At 38.0% G+C, this 23,319-nt stretch overlaps 1 protein-coding gene across 9 annotated transcripts in view; it reads right to left on the bottom strand.

Moving 5' to 3' along the window:
* LOC119878403 (rho GTPase-activating protein 20-like) overlaps positions 1 to 23,319 on the bottom strand; it is a 79,960-nt gene that overhangs the window by 37,779 nt on the left and 18,862 nt on the right. For 8 of the 9 annotated variants that reach the window (XM_038589036.1, XM_038589039.1, XM_038589040.1 and 5 more), the window contains 5 exons: positions 21,356 to 21,428; positions 11,696 to 11,863; positions 4,218 to 4,367; positions 1,713 to 1,754; positions 993 to 1,077 (listed from right to left, as the gene is read on the bottom strand). In XM_038589036.1, the coding sequence (XP_038444964.1) occupies positions 993 to 1,077; positions 1,713 to 1,754; positions 4,218 to 4,367; positions 11,696 to 11,863; positions 21,356 to 21,428 (518 nt within the window). Of the gene's footprint in view, positions 1 to 992; positions 1,078 to 1,712; positions 1,755 to 4,217; positions 4,368 to 11,695; positions 11,864 to 12,798; positions 13,109 to 21,355; positions 21,429 to 23,319 lie in introns of all 9 variants that reach the window. The other variant, XM_038589041.1, reaches the window with a different exon arrangement.

Here is a 23,319-nt window from a genome sequence, read left to right as displayed (position 1 = left end):
CTCCCCACGGTATAAAGAAATAGAAATAGAAATATGCTGATCCCTTAAAAGTGTCATCCCTCTTAGTTCAATTCAATCTTGATATTCCTTGGAACAAAAGACTTTTCAAAACTCCTCTGGTTTGACATAACTACTCAATGAAACACCTGATCCTTAAGTGGATCCTGTACTAGAAAGGAGACATTATTGAGGTCAACTGACAAAATGAGAATGGGAATGGCAGAGTAAAGTATTATGCCAAGGTTAAATTCACTAAAGGTGATAACTGTAGAATATCTTTATTCTTTTTTTTTTTTTTTTTTTTTTTTTTTTTGAATATCTTTATTCTTAAGAAATGCTTAGGTTTAAGGAAAAAGGGCCATAGTGTATGTATGACCCTCAAACGTAAGTATACACATACATGTAATAGACAGAAAGAAAATAAGTGATAAAGCAAATGGAATAAAGTGTTACCATTAGGTGAATCTAGATAAAGAGTATACGGGGTCTTTTTGTATTACTTTTATACTTACAACTTTTCTCTGAGTTTATAGTTATACCAAATAAAATATCTGGAGGGGAAAAAGGACTGTGGGGACAATCCAGACCATTCTGTATGTAAGTGCTGGCCATTGGAAAAAAAAAGGTTGATTCTAAATCACTGTATTACAAGCCACTATAATCAATTAGAAGGATCCAGAGAAATGTTATAGACACTTAACATCCAATACTCTTTCCTTGCTTAAGCACTGTAGTATGTATTCCTCTTGCTTCATATTACCTAGGACGCAGTTTTTAGGTCTATAAAGAGGTACATGGAGAGGGGGAAAATACATTTTTCCTCATGGTACTTTTCTAAATATTCTCTCTCTCTTCCTACCTTTTGCTCTCTCTTTCCTCTCTCCCCAACTCACTGCTTCCTCCCTCTCTGTGTCTCCACCTCTATCTCCATCTTTTTCATTCAGTCAGAATTAGGAACTCAGAATTTAATTGTTGGTCTTAAAAATACTCACACAGGCACAGTTCTTGATGTTCTCAGTGAAGATTTTGAGGAGAATGCTTTTTGGCTGCTCCTTCTCTTTGGCTAGCATGATGTACCTAATCGAATTTGATAGTAACCCAAAATAGAGTAGGATAAATTACCTTATTTTCCAATCAATTTATGTTGATCATATTTTCAACGTACTTTGTTATTTTTAAATGCATATAAATAAGCTCAGCAAAACCAAATTTTGGGTCGGAAGGAAACATGCAAAAATATTTCAGGAAAATAAGCTGTGACTCGGAAAACAATGGATCACTCTCGTCATGTGAGATTTGACCAGCAGATCCAGTCACCAAAGCTTTCCTGCCTAGCCAGACCAGAGGGCATACTAGCACCTTCAAATGTAGGAATTAGAAGTTGATTTCAGCATTACTCAGTAGGGTAAACTGCACTTATGGAAATTTAATATATGTTTTGAGAATAATGTTAGCTATAATCATGAGGTTGGAGAGTGGGGGAAGATGAGAGTGATAACCAGAATTTCATAAAAAATAAGCAATATATGCATGTAAAGGAGAGCAGGTTATTTGTAGTAATGGCCAGGGTACAATTAAATAAGAAATCATTGGAGGATAGTGTAACAATTTCTACTAAGGGGAGGGAACATAGTTTGGGGGCACTGCTTTGAAGAGATCTACATTTTTTCCATCATGGGTTAAAGACTTATAATAATACACTGACAAAATACCTTTGAAGGTAAGAACGCCATTTTTCCTTTTGTTCTGAAGAACTGCAATTTAAAAAATGAGAAGAAAAAAATTGAGGAATGTACAATACTCCTATAACATATTAAGATCACCATTCCAGATTAAAAATATCAGGAGCCCATTGTTAAGGGATGTCGATGTGTAAATTGTACTCCCCTTAGAGTTGGGCTTTTGGTGGACTCTTCTTTAATACCACTCATCTGTGAGTGGTATTAAAGCAATGGGAAGTAGATCCTAAAGAGGAAGAAAAGTTGATTTCAAATCTGAAAACTTAATTGTGACTATGTGATGCAAGCTATGTGATCACGGGCATGTTGTTAACCACTTTGATATTTAGTTTCCAGAACTGGAAAAAGGTTAATTATAGCTCAGAGTGTTCCTGCAGCTGCAAGGGCTATTCGGATATAAAGAATATTACCATTCAAATTAAATCACATTTAAGAAATTTAGCAATTTGATGGAACTGTCTTGGCTCAGAAACAAGAATATCTTTTTCAGAAAAAACACCTGTAATATTTTTATTTCTTTATACATATGGCAGATTGTAATATGTTAAATTAGTTCCTAAAAACCGTATTCTTCATCACTGTGATCTTCTGAGAAAGATCAATCCCTTGATGCAAAACTACTAAAGATCAGTATGTTCTCTGCTAAAATTTTCACAGCATTTAATATCCAAAGTTGCAAATGTCTTAAGGCTCATTCACACGTGGGCTTACCACTTACCAGCATTTTTTTTATTGTGGTAAATTACACATAAAAGAAAATTGACCATTAGTGACCTTTAGTATATTCATCGTTCTGTGCAATCATCGTGACTGAACATGTTTATCACCCCAAAGCAAACATGTGTCTATTAAGCAGTCACTCTCCCTTCCCTCCTGTCCCTAGCTCCTGTACCACATTTCGTATATTTGTTGATAAACACTTGGTTTATTTCTTTCTCTTTCTTTCTTTCTTTCTTTCTTTCTTTCTTTCTTTCTTTCTTTCTTTCTTTCTTTCTTTTGCTATTGTCAACAATGCTGCTACAAATGTTTGTGTATTAATTTTTGCATGGACATATATTTTCCTTTCTCTTGGATATGTGTCTGGAGGTCATATGTAATTGTGTTTCACTTATTGAGGAGCCATCAAACTGTCCACGGTGGCTGTCACATTGTATAATTCTACCAGCAACACTACTCCGCACCCTCTCCATCACCATTTCAGGACCTGTCGCATCAAGAAAGTAGAATGCCCATTTAGTGTCCCAACCTGCCTAGGTGCATAGACACAGCTTCTAGTTACTCGTGCCAATCCACAGAACAGTAATAATAATCAATAACAAAAGCATTAGGTGCCAGATGTTGTTATAAATGCCTTCTATATATTTATACAGCTTTTTAACTAATAGTTAAATGGCTTCCACATTTTCCTCCTATTAGGGGGAATTTTTTTTTTGGACATCCCCCTACCAAACACTTTATATATTCCCTTTTTCTTTTTAATTCCCATTTGAAACTCTTTCCATCCTCTTGCAACCTGGAGAAGATATTAAGCAATGGGAACTGATGATCTTTATGGAAAAGAAGACCTGCAGAGAGGATATAAATACATGTTTCTTCCTAATAAGATTTGAAAATTTTTCATTAAATCAACAGCTGCATTATAGGATTAATAAATTAACAACTTGTAAAGATTTTTGTTGTCTTACATTTATGATGACCTGTGAGATTTTGGTGGAGTGGGGTGAGGAGAAGAAAGCAGTATGTTAAGTACAACCACATAAAACAGGAATGAGGCTTGGGGTGTGGATGTTTCAAACAGAGATGCAAGTGTGGCATGATCCCTGTAAACTCAGAGGTGTCTACTCAGGATATCCAGGGTCGAGATCCACATTCCCCATCCTCTTGTCAGCCTAAGAATGTGTCTTACACAACTAACCTCTACTCAATGGAATCATATTTTGTTTTAGATCATCACCAACTAAGATAATCTGTACACAGCAATTCAGGCAACCTAGTATTCAACGGCATGATCAGTTTATTTGTATAATTACATACTGTTGTTAAGGGAATTAACGTGGGAGTGTAAAAGCAATTTTTCAAGTTTAATTGGACCCTTTAATAGTACTTGCTCAAGAAATCTATTCCGGTGATTTAAAAATGCAGATACTCCCTGGGAATCAGAGGGCAGGATCTTGGAGAGGAGATTTTGAACCTCATTCTGTTGATTCTCCTTCCACAGAACTAGAACTCCTAACTCCTCAGGTGGCTACTAGAGCCCATTTGAAAAACCATTGATCAAAACTGAAGGAAATTACTCCAGTAGTTCCCACTATACATAACTTGTTTCCATGTGGATATAAGCACCTTCTTAGGCCGAGTACAAGGCAAAACAAGTGTCATGGGAGGTCAAAAAGTGAGTCACCAGCTTGGTAGACAATAGATTACAATGTTATCCTTTTCAAGCCATGTAGATACAGGACACCAAGGCATCGGTCTTACCTGAAGGTGGCCACGAAGTTCATCGTGGGCCAGCCCAACACAAAGGACCTCCCAGAACGGATGTTGGCATCTCCCACTGTATCCATGCAGTTGGCAATCCACATGGTGTTCAGTGGTATTTTCTTTTTTATCTTAAAGTTTTTCTTATACCTAGAAAGATCCCAAACATGACCTCTGTTAGTACATTTCAAAAATGTTATGGGAGTAGCTGTGCTTATTAGAGACCAGTTCTCATGCTCTGGGGCAAATCAGGTCTCCCACATCTCTATTACCCTCTGTGCACACACAGCAAATGGTTAGATGGGCCTTTGCAATGTGTGTGTTGAGCAAACTCTGGCTTGGAAACCTGAAAACACTCTAATGGCAGCAAGCAGCCATATTTTTGAATGGTGAGTTTTGAGTAACCACTGTATATTTTAGAGCTTTGTAGGAAAACCATTAATTCATTTGCTATTGCTGGATTTGGTACTTATTACACATAATTTTTATGGCTATTATTGCAGTTAATTATTCATTTATGACTTGCATACTTCGAAAAGTGTTTGAGGGGCTGAACAAAGGTACCTGATACATGACTTATAAAAATAGTTATACAATTTTTTTCTTAAGAGAGACAAACCAAGGGCACCTGGGTGGCTCAGTCAGTTAAGCATCCAACTCTTGGTTTTGGCTTGGGCCATGATCTCAGGCTTTTGAGATCATGCCCCTATGTAGGGCTCACCACTCAATGAGGAGTCGGGTTCCTCTCTCCCTCTGCCACTCCCCCCACTCATGCTTGCTCTCTCTCTAAAATAAATAAATAAATAAATAAATAAATAAATAAATAAATAAACAAACAAACAAACAAACAAATAAATAAACCTTTTAAAGAGTGTGAGGGAGAGAGATGAAATCAAAACAACAACAACAAAAAAAAACAAGCTTGGATCAGAAAGATTTAAAAGTTACTTTCAACCTTAATTTTAAAAATATTTTCTAGCCTTTAAAGCATAGGTTATTTTCAATTTGCCTTCTTAAAATTTTGTCCATACCATTTTCCCATAGATTCTGGCTAAAACAAAAAAAATTGTTAGCCTACAGACTGAGCCCAACTGAAAAATCATCCGTCCATCCATCCATCTGTCCATCAATCAATCCAAGATCAGTGGTCCGGAGGTCTTATATGTAAGTCATGGATACTTCCCATTTCTCTGAGGAGTAAGAAGGGGTGAAATGGGTTTTTGTTAATTTCTGCCTAATCTTCTTTGACCTCAAAGATGAAAACCACCATTGATTTATTTTGGTTGATTAATTAATTGATTAATTTGGTTAATTCACAACTTTGACTCGCAGGTGGGCTTGAGATTTAAACAGTTACAGGTCCTATAAGGAATGCCTGGGGAACTTGGATCCTCCACTCTGGAACTCCTTAGTATTCAGAAACACATGTGGAAAACACTGAACTAAACTGAGATGAAAGACACCTCATGTGCAAAAATCCCTACGACTCCACTGATTCATGGAACAATTAGAGCTAAAACACTTCAGTGGGATTTATGAAATAAAAATAATCTTTTAGGAAGCCCACTTGAAGGATAATGTAGATTCAAAGCTTAGGACACAATGAATATGAATATGATGGATACCAACATCTTTCCACATTTTTTATTTCAACATTTTTTTATTTCAACATTACAGCCAAGTGCCTGTATCTATGTGCTTGAAGATTTTTATGGAACATAGTCAATTAACAGATAAAATCATTTTTCTAGATAGTAATTCCAAAGGCATTGTCATGTCAGAAATATATGCCCAAGGGGAATGATAGACAGGTATCTGCTTGTTTTTACAGATTTTTTTCTTTCTAATATAGGTATCTGTGTATATACAGACACCTAAGATCCTGTGTGGAAACTTCCAAATACATTGACCTGGAAAAAGCCATCCAATAACCTTAGTTCAATAAAGCACCAGGATTAGTTGAACCAAGGAATTATCCTAGAGCCCAGAGTGTGGTTTCTACTCTCCTATAACGTTTTGAACACTTATCATATGCCAAGCTCTGTTCTAAATATTTTATAAATATAAATATAAAAAATTTAATCCTCAAGCAACTACACTAGATGATCTCTAATAACTCCATTTTACAAATAAGGAAACTCACAGAAAGTTTAAATAAATTGTCAAATGCAGGAAACAGGGTTTGAACCCAGACAGCCTAACTCATAAGCCCATGTTTGTAACCACTTGACCGTGAAGTAACCTTTTCATCTTTCCTAACCTCAGCCTCATTTCTGTCCCCAGAGCCATCAGCCCAGCTTTCTCATGGGATTTATATTGGGAGTGAGAGGATAAATCTCAAGGCATTATATTAATAAAGCCAGTTGCTAGCTTGGAAATATTTAAAACGTGTTACAACAAAGCTTTATACTTCAATAGATTCTTCTAAGGTCTTACTGTGTTTCTTTACTCTCAATCACTGACCCAATTGGATTATCTAAGCAGAAATTAGAAAGTGTTAATCTACTGTAAACTGACTCAAGAAGAAGAGGAGGAGAACTGCAGTTTTTATTTATAAAAATAGTCATTTATTATAGTTGTATTAACATGATGTCCTTCTTGCTTTCCACTACCTTAATCTTTATGCCAGAAGGTAAGCCCCAGTGAACTGGGGAGTTTTGCAGGATTCTAGGGAGATATCCTGTTTTCTAAGATAGAGGCATTCTCTTACAAATGTTGGGAGCAGGGGTCATAGTCTATTCTGTAACTATTCGTCATTTCATGACAGTGAGTTAATAGTCATCTTCATCTTTTGACCAAATTAAATTCATTTTTTATTTCATTTCTACATTCCTTAATAACTAATGATGAGGAATGTGATGTCTAAAGAGGGTGTGAGCTAAGTTCAGTCCCTTTTTCTAAATTTTTCACGGGTTTCTACTAGTACAAATATCTTAATATTTTATCAAATAGATACTCTTCTCTCTTTTTAAAATATTTATTTTATTTATTCACGAGAGGCACAGAGAGAGAGAAGGCAAAGACATAGGCAGAGGGAGAAGCAGGCTCCCTCTGGGGAGCCTGGTGAGGGACTTGATTATAGGACCCTGGGACCATGACCTAAGCCAAACACAGACACTCAACCACTGAGTCACCCAAGGGCCCCAAGTAGATACTGTTCTTAAAAATAAAGTAATTTTATTTATTTTTAATTTTTAAAGTACTTTAAAGTACTTTAATTTTTAAAGTAATTTTTATTTGAAAAATAACTTATTTAGTATTCTAATGAATACCAAAAATGATAAGGAAGATTCCATTTGACTTCAATTCTTGTGAACACAAGTTTCTAGTGTATGAAAGAAGTGAGAAAAATCCCCAATTTTCACTATTAGTAACATCTTGTACAACTAGAGAAATAGAATTTCTGTGTGAAGAAACATTTAATTCCCCTCATTATTACACACAAGCCAAAATTCACTAATTCTGACTGAAAAATAGGTAGAAATTAATCAACTATTTATTCAATTCTGTTAAATTCTGTAGTGTCAACCTAAAGATGAGAGAGTCTCCAGCTGAAGCCTGAGGGTGAGCTGAGGTAAAATGGAACCTGGGTCAGCCTACCCCCTTTTTTATGGCTAATTGGAAAAATTAGGCACTAAACTCAGATTATTCATTTGAATAGATTGATTGAGGGTATTGATTCCTCCATGTAAGACCAAGGCATGACAGGGATGAAATATGTTTTTTTATTTCAGGGGCTATTTCTTCTTAGTTTTTTCCTTCTAGAAAAAAAGGTAAATTTTTTCATATTAACAGTGATCAAAAATATACCAAAATATTTACTATGGGAATGATCTCATAGTAGTTTTCTAAAGATTGTGGCAAGCATTAAGTGCTGCTTGCTACTGCTATGGATGAAATTGTGTCTCCCTCCCACTGCTTTCCCGCCTTCTTACCATAAAGCCCTCTCTGCCAGTATCATCATGTTTGGAGATAGAGCTTTTGAAGGTAATTAAGTTTAAATGGGATCATCAAGGTCAGGTCCTAATCCAGTAAGATGGATGGTCTTGTAAGAAGTGGGAGAGATCTGTATGTGTGTACATACATGCATTGAGGACATGCCTTGGGGTACACAGTGAGAAGGCAGCCGCGTGCAAGCAGAAAAAGAGCTCTCACCAGAACCTGACCATGATGATATCCCGAACTTGGAATTCTAAAAATCTGTGTTCTCTCTATATCAAAGACCTTGGGTTAAATATGAAGTTAACATGCCTGTGATCACTTACATTTTCTAATATTACCAATGTATAATATAAAGTATATAAGATAATCTTTTGGGAACTGAGTCTCTTTCAAAGAACATTAACAAATAAATTGATAAAGATTTTGTCACATAAAAACCCTTGAATAGACATAAGGACATATCTCAAAAGCAATATGTGAAAGATGAAAAATGTTCAACTTGTTTTGTCATAATGAACCATTCGAAATAAAAATTCAGCCCTTCAATAGATGCAACTCTCTAGTGGAAAAACAACACTATCTTTATATAAAAATCTTTTTTTTTTAAAGATTCTTTTTTTAAATTTTTTTATTTATTTATGATAGTCACAGAGAGAGAGAGAGGCAGAGACACAGGCAGAGGGAGAAGCAGGCTCCATGCACCGGAAGCCCAATGTGGGATTCGATCCCGGGTCTCCAGGATCACGCCCTGGGCCAAAGGCAGGTGCCAAACCGCTGCGCCACCCAGGGATCCCCTAAAAATCTTTTTAGTAGAACATCATAGGCTCTGTAAAACCCGCTGAGAGGTAAGCAGCACCCAGGACAATAAATAGTTCTAGTAAGAAAAGGAAAGTCTTCTCCTGTCCCTAAATGCTATAATAATTACAAAGATAAAAAAAAAAGAAGAACATATTCCCCTTATAAATTGAATATGGTCTGCAAGGTCCTAACAACCAGGAAATGAGTTTGCTATTTGTTAGCATGTCTCTTGGGCTAAGGATGGAAGGGTACAACATGGTATGGAAGGAAGAACATGGCCTTCTGATGAAGGCAGGCCTGGGTTGGAACCTCTTGCATGATTTCCCTATGTATGACTGGACCATTTCTGAGACTTCCTCTGTTCCCATTTTCATCTCTGCAGCCTGTGGATGATAAAAAATATGGGCCTTGGAGGGCTGTGAGAAAAAAAATTTTTTTTTCGATTTTTTTTAATTTATTTTTTATTGGTGTTCAATTTACTAACATACAGAATAACCCCCAGTGCCCGTCACCCATTCACTCCCACCCCCCGCCCTCCTCCCCTGAAAAATTTTCTTTATTCATGAGAGATACACAGAGCAAGGCAGAGACATAGGCAGAGGGTGAAGCAGGCTCCCTGTGGGGAACCCGATGTGGGACTCGATCCCAGGACCCAGGGATCACGACCTGAGCCAAAGGCAGATGCTCAATCACTGAGAAACCCAGGTGGGTGAGGCATCTGTGATGTTCCTAGTGTGGTTCCCAGCATGCATCCCACATATTTTGGTCTCCCATACCCACCTTGGTTAAATAAAGAGAATGGTAACTAGCCTGCATTTTTAAAATAATGACTTGGCCTTCTATCAGGAGGAAGAGAGTCTTTCATATGGACCTCATGCCAAGGCCTGGACATTCCTTTTCTCTTTGTCCTCCTTATGACATCACCACCTTCAAGGTTACATCTATGGGCAATTTCCCTAGTCTCAAATATATTTTACTACTATCTTTGACTCTGATTTTTTTGATGGCTGTACTTGCTTCATTTTTCAATTCACTAAGCATTCTGATCTATTTCTTACCAAGCAGATTGGAGTTAGTTGTTCACTCAATGTAAAGGAAGGGTCGATTTCAATAATGAAAGAATCTAGGTGTTCATGGAATGTTGTATGAAATTCAGGAAAAAAGAGAGAATAGAAATGGTAGCATCACATAGTGAATAAAAGCCTGTGCTTTGAAATAAATAGACCTGATTTCAAATGTAGACTCTGTCCATTACTAATATGGTAACCTGGGCAGATCCATTAGACTGCTGAGCATCAAGGTTCTCCAATATAAAAATACTCCCATCTCACAGGGTCATTGTAAAGTTAGACAAAATTAGGTACATAAAGTTTTTTAGCATAATATCTGACATGTAGTAAGCCCCTGATAAATTGTTATTAATGTAACTCAGATGAGTATATCATTTTGCCAAATTATTACTAGCATGTCGTACCTATGACATGGCATAACTGAGATCTAGGGTGAAAGCAGGAAAAAAAAAGAGGGAGTTAGTTTTTTCTCATGACCAAAAAACTTCTTGATATTTTGTTTGTGGGAGTGTTCTTGGTCTTCCACGTTTTGTGAATAATGCAAACAGAGATGGAGTAAGTAAACAGGTGACCTTCCATGACCTGCTCCCAGACATTTATTGAGCAATCATCATGTTCTAGACTGGATATTCAATGCATTTGTGTTCAGGGTTGAGAGGAAAGTACACACAGTCAATTCTTTCTCCTACATTCCATCTATCTGCTCCATCTTTTTTTTTTTAAAGATTTATTTATTTATTCATGAGAAACACAGAGAGGAGAGAGAGAAAAACAGAGACACAGGCAGAGGGAGAAGTAGGCTCCCTGCAGAGAGCCTGATGTGGGACTCAATCCTGGGTCTCCAGGATCATGCCCTGAGCTAAAGGCGAAGCTAAACCCCTGAGCCACCCGGGCTACCCTGCTCCATCTTTCCTTTTTACTAAACTGCTAAGATAGAGCCCTGATACCATCCATCAGGACTATTGCCTCCCCTAACTACTCTCCCTGCTTCCACTCTTGCTTACCCATCCATCTATTATCTAGCAACAGTCAGAAAAATTTGCTAGAAATATAAATCAGATTTGGTTAGTCCCCTAATTACAAATCCTTTGGCAAAATATCTCCACTTTCTTACCATGGCCTGTGAAGACCCTGTGTGACTAGACCCCTGAGCATAGTATCATATCTGATAGCATGGCCTATGCTCTGGGCTCTAGTCAAATCAGGCTTCCCTGAGCCCCTCTCTCTGAGGGGTCAGATTGTACCCATGTAGACCTGCAAGTCTCTCAGCCTCGATGGCTCAGGCACAATGTGGCTGCTTCTCCTCTCATAGATTTGATTTTAATGCTCCACCTCAGAGAGGCCCTCCTAGACTATTCCTAACATGTTCCCACCCTCTCTGCACAGCCCCCTATCCACCTTCTATCAGCAGCACTAATCATTATCATTCCCCCTCTTATTTTATCATTTGTTAGTCCCAGGCAGGAGAGACATTGGTCTGTCACATTGTCAATTGTATTTGCTGCAGGGACATGACACAAAAGAAGACCTCCAGAAGTACTCATGGAATGAAGGACTCAAGCATTGGCAAACACAAAAGGGAAAAAATGTTATGTTTTCGTATAGTAAGGGTTAATGGGAATGCATTTTTTTTGAGATTCACAAGAGCACGAAACATGGTACACCTACTTGGTATTAGACATCAGTAATAAATCGCTGTACAAGAAAAGCTGCCACTTCTGCCTCCTCCAGCCTTTCTTGAGCTCAACGGGGCCATGGATGAGCAAGGTACGAGTGGCACCCTCAGATGATGTAGTGCTTTCGCTGTGGGTGTCCACCTCCACAGACGAGGTCTTCCTGCAACACATCAAACACAGAGCAGTTAGTTACTGGTCAAATACACAATATAGTTTAATGCCAAGTTTCAAGGTTCACACAACACTAAAATGTAGTCTCAACCCCCAAAGCAGAGCTCCAGAGCTCAGAATCAGGGATCCCTGAGTTACAGAAAGCTATAGAAAGAGGTGAGGTCACTTGGGAAACTGATGCAGAGGGAGGACAGTTTCAAGGACAAAGCCCTTGGGCATGCGAACACTTAGAGGTGTGGTGGAGAAAGCTGCAGAGCTAATTGTGAGCCATTAGGTAGGCGAGAGCCAAGAAGCCAAAGGTAGAGCAGATTACAAGAAGGAGAATGAACAACAACAACAAACAGGACAACTTGTGGCCTAATATAAAATAAAACAACGTGTGAAGAATTAATTACAAATTGCTTTTATGTTAAGATAAAATGAAGATAACTGAAGATCCTGGAAGTTGACCCCCATCTTATCTAATTCAATATTCAAAATTGGGGTAAAAATTCTCAAAGATCAACAAAAATATTGGAAACCTCAGAAAGTTTCTGAACACAAGAGTTTAGCTATTACTTGGCTGAGCTCTGACAGGACTTCCTGGTCAAAATAGGTAATAAAACAACTCAATTGAGCAGAGTGTAAAAATTCTTTCATAACTAAGACAGGTATTTTCATAGACCCACTGAAAACTGTCTCACAGAGAGAGAGAGTTGGCTCTCTCATGGAGCCAAGAAAGTGTCTCCGCCTCCCCCAAGGATGTATAAAGCCTGCTCCCTTCTGCTCAGCAGCACTGAATCTTATGAACAGGAGCAGCTTTTCAGGAAGCTGGTGCTGGAGTTACTAATTAGTTTCTATGTATTAGAGGAAACAAAAGAAAAGAACAGTTCCTGTTATTGCCGGTCTGTTTGGATGGTCAGAAATAGTGGATCAGAAGACTACCTCATGCGCTGAAGCCTTGAATGTCCACCTGTAAGCTCAGCGTGCTTTCTGATTGACGGGAACATCCTTTTCTCTTCAATTCGCGGGACGGGAAATCGAGTGAGTCTACAGCACTTGGCAGAGTACTGTCAAATGCTTGAAGCCTGAAGATTCCGCAGCGGTCCGCGGTCACTGCCATTATGATGTCACATATTCAAAGCTCATGTTGTAACTGCCAAACTGACATACTGGTTTCCTTATCTTGGCCTCCAAGTTTTGACTTTTTAAAAGTAATCATTTTATTTTGAGATAACTGTAGATTCATTTGCAGCTGTAATAAATAACACAGAGAGATGACATCAGTTTTTTTACAGATGGAGTCTTCCAGAGACACTTGCATCACCACAAGGGTCCTTCCTATTCCCCGATTACAACCACACAAATTTCTTTCCCCCTCCACCACCTCTTTAATCCCTGGCAATCACAAATCTGTTCACCATGTGTATAATGTTGCCATTTCAAGAATGTTATACAGATGGGATCACATAGTTTATGAAATTTGGGGATTTCCTTTTTCCCATTTGATGTAACTGGAGATTCATCTAGATGGCTGCAAGGATTCACAGTTCATTTCCTGGTGTCCCTTAGTAGTACATCATGATATGGATGTATCACAGTTTGCTTAACTACCTGTTGAAGGAGTTCGAAGTGTCTGCAGGTTTTGGCTGTCACTAATAAAGCTACTATAAACATCTGTGTACAGGTTTTTGTGTCAGCGTGAAGTCTTCACTTCTCTGGGCTAAATGCCCAGGATGGGAAGAGCCAGGTCATATGCTAGGTATGTTTTTTTGTTTTTGTTTTTTGTTTTTTTATAGTTTTATTTTTTATTTCTTAGGAACTGTCCAACTGTTTTCCAGAATGGCTGTGCCATTTCACATTCTCCCCAGTACTGTGTGAGTCATTCAGTTTCCCCTCATCTACACGAACATTTGGTGTTGTCATTTTTTATTTTAGCTATTCTGATAGCTGTGTAGTGTGATATCTCACAGTGGATTTCACTTGCATTTCCCTAATGGTTAGTGATACTAACCATTGATTTGCCACCTGGACATCTCCTTCAGTGTCAAAGCACCTACAGGAGCCTGTTAAAAACATGTTACATGAAGACAGTGTTCCCTTTCCACTAGGAAACTGATGGTTTTACAGATTAGGAGGCTCCTGCGCATACAGGTTGGACTCTGAATCCAAGCAGCCGTGACATAATATGAAGGATTCAAATCCAACTGACTCAGGAGGTCACACAGCCTCTTGTGAGGGCCCCCCACCCCCACCATGGACAGTGTCTTTCTTTGACAACTGTGGAGGACAGAAATTTGATCCTACAGACAAAGTTTGTGGTTTCCCTTACAGGCTCCTGTAACAGGCATGTGAAAACCTATCTTTTATGCCCCACTAGACTCTATGGACCTCAAGGAAAGAGTCTATGTCTGATTTATTATTAAATTCACACAAACATTGGCACATCAGAGGAATAAAAAAATTCTGTATTGAACAAGTGAATGAAATAGTTTTCTGGCAGGGATGGACAGGGAAAAAGGCATGACATAAAATAGTCTTTCTCTTATTTACTTTATTCATTCAACAGATAGTGTTTGGACCTGTACTAGGAGAAAGGCACTTGATAGGTCTGGGCAACAGGGAGCCAGGCCCAACTCTCAAAAACAGGATTTAAGTGAGGAGGGGGAAGACAGATATTAAACAGAGAATGTCATCAATAACTGCCTAACACAACCTCTGGAAAGTACTGCAGAGGAAAATTAAAGATTGAGGTGAGAAATTTAGGGAGGGACTTGACACCTGATTTCAATTATGGAGAGGAAGGCTTCTTTGACGAGCTCATTTGAAATGACCTTTAAAGAATAACTTGGGATTACTTAGAAGAGAGAAAGAGGAAGGAAGGGGGAAGGGAGGGAAGATACATTTGTCAGTTGAAGGGACAGAATGTGACTAACTGATGTTTCAGAAACATGGAAGACTTTGCTGGATTGGAGACACAGGCAGAAGGTTCAGGAGAGTGAAATCGGCCTGTAAATTAGGTAGAGGTGAGAGCACAAGTCCTGGTAGTCCTTTTAGACTTTATTAAGGCTTCTCATCTTAAAACCAAACTAACACAGAAGTGGCATGTAGATAGTGGCCTCCAGGCTTCTCACCACATTTATTTATTTTTAAAAAATATTTTATTTATTTGAGAGAGAGAGAGAGAAAGAGACAGAGAGAGAGAGAGAAAGAGACAGTGCATATGCACAAGAGGTGGGGGCGGAGAGAGAGAGAGAGAGGAAGAAGCACAAATGGTGCTGAGTGTGGATTCTGAGCTGTGGCTCTGTCTCATGACCCTGAGATCATAACCCTGAGCCAAAATCAAGAGTCAGAAAGTTAACCAAGTAAGCCACCAGGCACCCCTTCTCACCACTTTTAAAGGACAAGTGCTAGTCTGGCCATGCTTGACTGTATTTAGAACCATGGAGGCTCATTGGGCAACACTTTCTGGCCTCCCATCAAGCACCTGTCAAAATCTATTTCAGGTAAAAAATAATCTATTTCAGGTAAAAAATATAGGCAGACTTATCTCTGCACCTTCCCCAATTCTCAGATTATGTCCCATTCTCTGCATCTCCCTTCAGAGAGGTTAGAGATTTAGAGGCCGGGAAAACTTCTCTCCTTTTAGAATCTCGTCCTGTTGATCAATTCTGATATGCATCAGACTCACTTGGGAGGCTTTTCAGGCACTCATTCTGAAACTGCCTCCCCCAGAGGTTCTGATTCATCAGATCTGGAAAAAGCTCTTTGAGTGATTCTTACATGTAACCAGGATTGTGAGTCACTGGTTTTAAGGAATTAATTGAGAAAGATACAGTGTTTGATAGTATCTTCTCCTTGTAGTAAAGCAAAGGAGAGAAAAGTTTGTCTGAGAAAGATAAAGGGAGCTTCTTTTACCAGGTCACAGTTACCTTTGCAGTAATAGCTAAAGCTTAATTTCTCCCATAATACCATTGTGATTTATTTTAATTTGATGAATGAGCTCTAAATAGAATAATAATGATAGGGTCTGTTTTCTTTTTTAAAGACTTTATTTATGTGTTTATTCATGAGAGACACAGAATGAGAGAGAGAGAGAGGCAGAGACACAGGCAGAGGGAGAAGCAGGCTCCATGCAGGGAGCCCGATGTGGGACTCCATCCCGGGTCTCCAGGATCATGCCCTGGGTTGAAGGCAGCGCTAAACCGCTGAGCCACCCGGGCTGCCCTGGTCTGTTTTCATCTATTTCACCGAACACCTATGTTTTCAGCCTAAATATCAAATAGAAGAGATACTTTAAGGTGATCATTATGCCCATAATACCATATTATTGATCTATTGTCAATTTTTGTCAATACCATACTGTTTTGATTATTACAGCTTTGTAATATATCTTGAAATCTGGGACCGTGATACCTCCAGTTTTTTTTTTTTTTCTTTTTCAAGATTGCTTTGGCTATTTGGGGTCTTTTGTGGTTCCATGCATGCTTATGAATTACTTGTTTTAGTTCTGTGAAAAATACTATTGGTTCTTTGATAGGGATTCCATCAAATCAGTAGATTATTTTGAGTATGGAACATTTTATTAATACTTGTTCTCTCATCAATAAGCATGGAATATTTTTCCATTTGTGTTGTCTTCAATTTTTTTCAATATATATATATATTGAATGTCTTCAATTTTTTTCAATATATATATATATATATACACGTCTTTCACTTCCTTGTTTAAATTTATTTCTAGGTATCTTATTTTTGGTACAATCATTAATGGGACTGTTTCTTAATTTCTCTTTTTGTTCTTCATTATTAGTGTATTGAAATGCAGTGGGTTTCTGTATATTGGTTTGTATCCTGTGACTTTCCTGAACTCATTTATCAGTTCTAGTCCATTTTTGGTAGAATCCTGAGGGTTTTCTACATATAGTATCATGGCACCTGCAAATAGTGAAAGTTTTACCTCTTCCTTACCCATTTGGATGCCATTTATTGCTTTTTCTTGTCTGATTGCTGGGGCTAGGACTTCCAGTACTATGCTGAATAAAAGTAGTGAGGGTGGAAATCCTTGTTTTGTTCTTGATCCTGGGGAAAAGCTCTCACTTTTTCACCACTGAGTATGACATTAGCTATAGTTTTTTTCACATATGGTCTTCATTCTGTTGAGGTATGTTCCCTCTAAACCTACTTTGTTGAGTTTGTATCATGAATGGATGTTGTACTTTTAAATGCTTTTCTGCATCTATTAAAATGATCATGGATTTGACCCTTCTCTTGTTGATGAGATGTATGATGTTAATGGATTTGTGAATATTGAATCACATTTGCATACTAAGAATAAATCGCACTGGATCATGGTAAATGACTTTTTTAATGTATTGGTGGATTTGGTTGGCTAATACTTTGTTGAGGATTTGTACATGTATGGTCCTTAACCTCCACGTGTTTGAAGGCCTTCCAAGCTTCTTGTTGTGATTTAGTTCTAATTTCAAGGCATTATGGTCTGAGAATATGCAGGGGACGATCCCAATCTTTTGGTATCGGTTCAGACCCGATTTGTGACCCAGTATGTGGTCTATTCTGGAGAAAGTTCCATGTGCACTTGAGAAGAATGTGTATTCAGTTGAGTTTGGATGTAAAGTTCTGTAGATATCTGTGAAATCCATCTGGTCCAGTGTATCATTTAAAGCTCTTGTTTCTTTGGAGAAGTTGTGCTTAGAAGACCTATTGAGTGTACCAAGCACTATTAGATGTCACCAAGTATAAGTGTATTATTATCAAAATATGTCTTAATTTTGGTTATTAATTGATTGATATATTTGGCAGCTCCCACATTCGGGGTATATATATTGATAATTGTTAAGTCCTCTTGTTGGATAGATCCTTTAAGTATGATATAGTGTCCCTCTTCATCTCTCACTACAGTCTTTGGGGTAAGTTTTAGTTTATCTGATATAAGGATGGCTACCTCTGCTTTCTTTTGAGGACCACTTGAATGGTAAATGGTTCTCCAACCTTTTATTTTCAGGTTGTAGGTGTCCTTCTGTCTAAAATGAGTCTCTTGTAGACAGCAAATAGATGGGTCCTGCTTTTTTATCCAGTCTGAAACCCTGCGCCTTTTGATGGGGTCATTAAGCCCGTTCACATTCAGAGTTACTATTGACAGATAGGAGTTTAGTGTCATCATGATATCTATTCAGTCCTTTTTTTGTGGATTGTTCCACTGAACTTCTTCTTAAAGGGGAATTTTAAGAGTCCCCCTTAAAATTTCTTGCAGAGCTGGTTTGGAGGTCACATATTCTTTCAGTTCCTGCTGGTCTTGGAAGCTCTTTATCTCTCCTTCCATGTTGAATGAGAGCCTTGCTGGATAAAGTATTCTTAGTTGCATGTTCTTCTCATTTAGGACCCTGAATATATCCTGCCAGCCCTTTCTGGCCTGCCAGGTCTCTGTGGAGAGGTCTGCTGTTACCCTAATATTCCTCCCCATAAAAGTCAGGGCTTTCTTGTCTCTTGCTGCTTTAAGGATCTTCTTTTTGTCTTTGGAATTTGCAAGCTTCACTATTAAATGTTGAGGTGTTGAGGGGTTTTTATTGATTTTAGGGGGGGATCTCTCTATTTCCTGGATCTGAATGCCTGTTTCCCTTCCCAGATTAGGAAAGTTTTCAGCTAGGATTTGTTCAAGTTTTATCAATTTGGTTGATCTTTTTAAAGAACCAGCTCCTGGTTTCATTGATCTGTTTTATTGTTTTTTTTGGTTCTATTTCATTTATTTCTGCTCTAATCTTTATTATTTTATTTCTTCTGCTGGTTTGGGGTTTTATTTGTTCTTCTTTTTCCAGCTTCTGTAGTGTAAGGTTAGGTTAATACTTTTCTTGCTTCTTGAGGTAGGGCTGGATTGCTCTAAAGTTCCCTCTTAGAACAGCTTTTGCTGGATTTCAAAGTTTTTGGACCAGTGTGTTTTCATTTTCATTGGTCTCCAAGTATTTTTAAACTTCTTCTTTGATTTCTTTGCTTAAAATTTTAAATCTTTGATTACATGTGTTCATCAGAAAACATTATGTAATGGCAAGAGCACGAGGTCTGGAATCAAATTACGTAGTTTTAATCCTTCCTCATAATTTACTACCTACATGACACTGGGTAAACTAGTTACACTTCTGAAGCCTCACTGTTATCATTTATAAAATCCGGATGGTGATAAAAGCACCTGCTTCATAGGGCTGTTATGAGAATTAAATGAGATCATACCGCAGAAATCTTAGTATGATATCTAACAGAGTAATCCTTCAAATGATTTACTTATGCTTATAGGAGACAATGAGACTTTTTATTCAGAAATAGTAACAATATCATGAGTATTCTCCATGACCAAAGATAGGGAGAGATTGTAGTAATGCCAATTGAGTAATGCAAATTGCCAAGTTCTTTGCCAGGCAGTTTATGGACATCATCTCATTTCCTTGCAGCAGGTTTGTGAGGTAAGAATCATTATTTCCACTTTATAGTTGGAAAAACTGAAGTTTAGTAAAGTTAAGGCACTGAAAACCACATACCTAATAATTCATAGAGTCAAGTTTGTCTAATTTCAAAGTCCTATAATATTTCCTTGCCTAAAGAATGTTTCCCTCCTGGAAGAGGAAAGAAAATATATTTTAAGCCACATCCCATTTAGGTTGGCTCACAAATTATTTAACTTAAACATAAGTGAGTGTTTTCATCAATTGTCAGTGTTTACGTAAGGTGCCCATGTCCCACTCTGTCTCTTCTCCCGGAAATGGCTGGTTGTGGATCCCAGAGCCACTGCTAGTACCATGAACTGACTGTCAGACAGGAAATTTGCAAAGCTCTCAATGTGGATAGGAGATTCCTGGGACTTTACAGAACAAGATCTTAGGTTTTAGACAGGCTGGGAGTAAGAGTCAGGACTGTGAAAGCCTAATGATTCCCCTCCCAATGTCCAGTGGTTCACATCTCATTGATAGATACCAGGCTATGAATTTGTGGCTAAACATTTCCACTGCCTTCTAAGCTTGATACCCATCCTGGATCAGTATTATGAGTAATCTCTATCCTGATTCTGGCACTCTGAATTTTCTACTACCACTAATTGATCTCTATAAAGAAGGAAAAAAGGGATGCCCAGGCCTTGGCAGTTGAGTGTTCACTCTACTACCCTTTGCTGCCCTCTACTGACCATATCTGGAAATTACATTTAACCTTCCAGGTCCATGTCCCAAAGCAGATAGAGATACTGCAGTGAGTGAAACCAGGCACACAAAATTTGAGATGCACCAAAAAACTAAGTAAATAAGATATGATATTTTAATTTAATATTTTTAGAAGTCAATTTTCAAAAGATACATGATGAACAAACTACCAAAATGTACCCTAAAACAGTACTACTAGCTTATGTGTACAAAGACCCTGCCATCCATCTTTTCATTCAAGAAAGAAGTCTAATACCACAGTAGAAAATCATGCTACCAGTGCTGATGAACCTTTTTCATCACTCGCATATTTGGGAAAAAGACCCATAAAATTTAGAATAAACCAAAAAAAAAAAAAAAAAAAGGTGCAAGTGGAACAGATATTATAACAGTAGACTCCTGAGGAAAACAAGAGAATGGAAAAAAAATTAAGAAAACAAAACCAACTAACATCTTTAGAGTCAAGAAGCCAAAAAAGAGGTGGCTATGAAATAAGAACAAAGGCAGATAAATATTTCTTGTATATTAAAAGTATCATCGACCAAATTGAATTTAATAGAAAGTCTTGAAGATTGAGTTCAAGGAATCCCATTTGACCTTGGCACTTGGAACATTCATCTTTCAGTTTTCCTGACCTAAGGTTACCCTTTTTTTCTCAGTAACTAGAGCTATTTAGTCCTTCAGTAAGGAGTAATTTTAATCATTGGAATAACGGAAATGCTATTTTAATTTGTAGAATCAACATACAAACAAAGCTTGGAAGACAACAACTGTAAAAGAGAATCTGACTAATAGTAACACTGATAATATGAAACAATGGAAGTCTGAATATTAAAGCAGCAGAGAGATATGGAAGATAATGTCACAGATTTTTCTCACCTATTTATTTATATAGCAAGAAATCAATTATATACTGTCTAAAATTGATGTAACAAAATAGAGTTTAAGTATACTCTTTAAAATGATAATCACCAGAAATATCAAAGCAATGTAACTGGAAAAACATAGACATGGATGGATCAAAGAAATAAGTTTCTCATCTTCCAATAGATGCTATCTAAAGTTGATAAACAAGATAAAAGGAGAAATCAAGTATTAACATATATTTCAGAGGTACTGTGATAACCACCAGGAGAACAGAAAATACTTAAAAACAGGGAGCTGGAAATGAGTCGGGGAACAAGTTCAGGCTGAGAATTTACTTTTCACTTGGTATCATTCTCTACTGCTTGATTTTTAAAACGTGTGTATGTATTAATTTTAAGTTGAAAAGTTAGAAGAAACAAAACCAACTCAACTTTTTGCAGCTGCAGCTCTTGGCACCACTTCCTTCCCATCTGCAATCTCTCTCCTCACACCAGTAGTCAGATCCTATGGAGGCAGGAAGGAATAAAAGAGACTAGAAAAGTTTCTGTCCTGAATTTAAGTTTTTTTTTGGAATCTTTTTGGTTTGTGCTTGGGTTCTATCTTTTCAATGGTGGAACTCTTTGGAATACTAACTTTTGACTACTTTAATCTGTGATATCTAGAATCTCCTTAAAGTTTTGCTAAACTTTGTTATCCTTCTTTTACTTCTTTTTTTTTTTTTTTTTTTTTATTTATTCATGATAGGCACACAGTGAGAGAGAGAGGCAGAGACACAGGCAGAGGGAGAAGCAGGCTCCATGCACCGGGAGCCTGACGTGGGATTCGATCCCGGATCTCCAGGATCGCGCCCTGGGCCAAAGGCAGGCGCCAAACCGCTGCGCCACCCAGGGATCCCTCAAGCTTCTTTTACTTCTTGACAAAAGACTAATCCTGAGTCATTGCCTCTTACTGTGATCACAGTATTTTATTTTCTTAGAATCTTGATTCTGGCCAACTACTGCTTTGCCTGGCCCAACTCAACCTGCCTAGGTAGGAATGAAATGTCTGTGGAAAAGAGATGACAATTATCATTTTCAGAATAAATGAAACGTCATATACTAGTAAGTTAAACATAGTACTAAGGGAGTAGGGTGATGTTCATCATCCCATTCCTCATGCATTTACAGAGGAGAGTGTACTTCCCTGTTCTAGAGAGAACAGACTTGGAAGAATTTGGGAGTAGAGGTTTTCTCTAGACTTGTGGTCTCACAATCTTGTACCAAAGTAGCCAAAACATGAGACACAAGACACAAAAAAATGAAGAAACCAGAATACCTATCTATATTTTTGAAGAAGGCAATAATGTCTCAAATGTCACTCTCTGAGAGAAAGTAGGTAATATATATGGGAGACCCGGGACACATCACCAAAACAAAACAATAACAACAGCAAAAGCAAAGGAATACCTATATTAAACATGTGGAAGCACAACTATTGATGGGCACTTTCTGCTCAGTCATACAGATTCACAGGCCGTGGATTCAGTGCTGGTGCAGCTGGCTGGCTTGCCACCAGACTGAGACCAGGTCCTCGCTGTCTCCAGCATAGGTGCTACTAAGTTATCTGCTGTGCTCTGATAGCAGTGTCAGGTGACATTACATAGTCACTTAAGTGGGGTACCACAGTTTTGTTTGTGACAACTTCTATAGTGGACAGTTTCTTTTGTGATTGCTGACCCCTTGGAGACTAGAACTAATTAGAGATTTGAAGCAACTTTGAAGAAGCTGAAGAAGCTATACTCATTCCTGTGAAATCCCAGGACACAGCTGCAGCTATAGGAACCTTGGCTCTGAGTAAAAGCCTCTGGCTGACACTGAGCCAATTGTATAAAATGGAGAGTGAGAGCATTTGGACTTTAAATAAAAGCTCATAGAGCTTTTATTTGCAAGGGGATTTAGTTTGTGGGGAAGTTGAGTAACAAAAATGAGTTTCATATTGTTCAAATTTGGGACATTTTAATATGGATATAGTTCTCTGTATTCATATCATAAAGTCTGGTGAGCTATTTTGGACAACATGACTGGGCATAATTATTGATAAGAAATAGAATTAGAGAGTGAACTTTCAGCTTAGTACTATCTGACTCATGGTGCTAGTCTTTTATGGGCAAAAAGCAAAATGCCCTTCAAGAAGTCCCAGAAGGACTCTGTGTAGGGAGAAGCAGACTTGGGGACTGTGTGAGCACAGCAGCACTGTGAGCATGCACCACTCGGCTGAGAGGGACAGCTGCCTGGTCCCCTTCTGATGCCTGAGTACAAAGGGTTATGACATTGTTTCTCAGCCTTCCATCATGTGTACACCACCTTCATGACTTTTCTACAAATACATGTTTTTAAGTATTCAGCATGGACTTTAC

Source organism: Canis lupus, unplaced genomic scaffold, assembly GCF_011100685.1.
Source record: "Canis lupus familiaris isolate Mischka breed German Shepherd unplaced genomic scaffold, alternate assembly UU_Cfam_GSD_1.0 chrUn_S1580H1769, whole genome shotgun sequence".
Taxonomy (NCBI): Eukaryota; Metazoa; Chordata; class Mammalia; order Carnivora; family Canidae; genus Canis; species Canis lupus.
The sequence above is the reverse complement of the archived record's forward strand: the minus strand, read 5'-3'. Positions and strand labels throughout refer to the sequence as shown.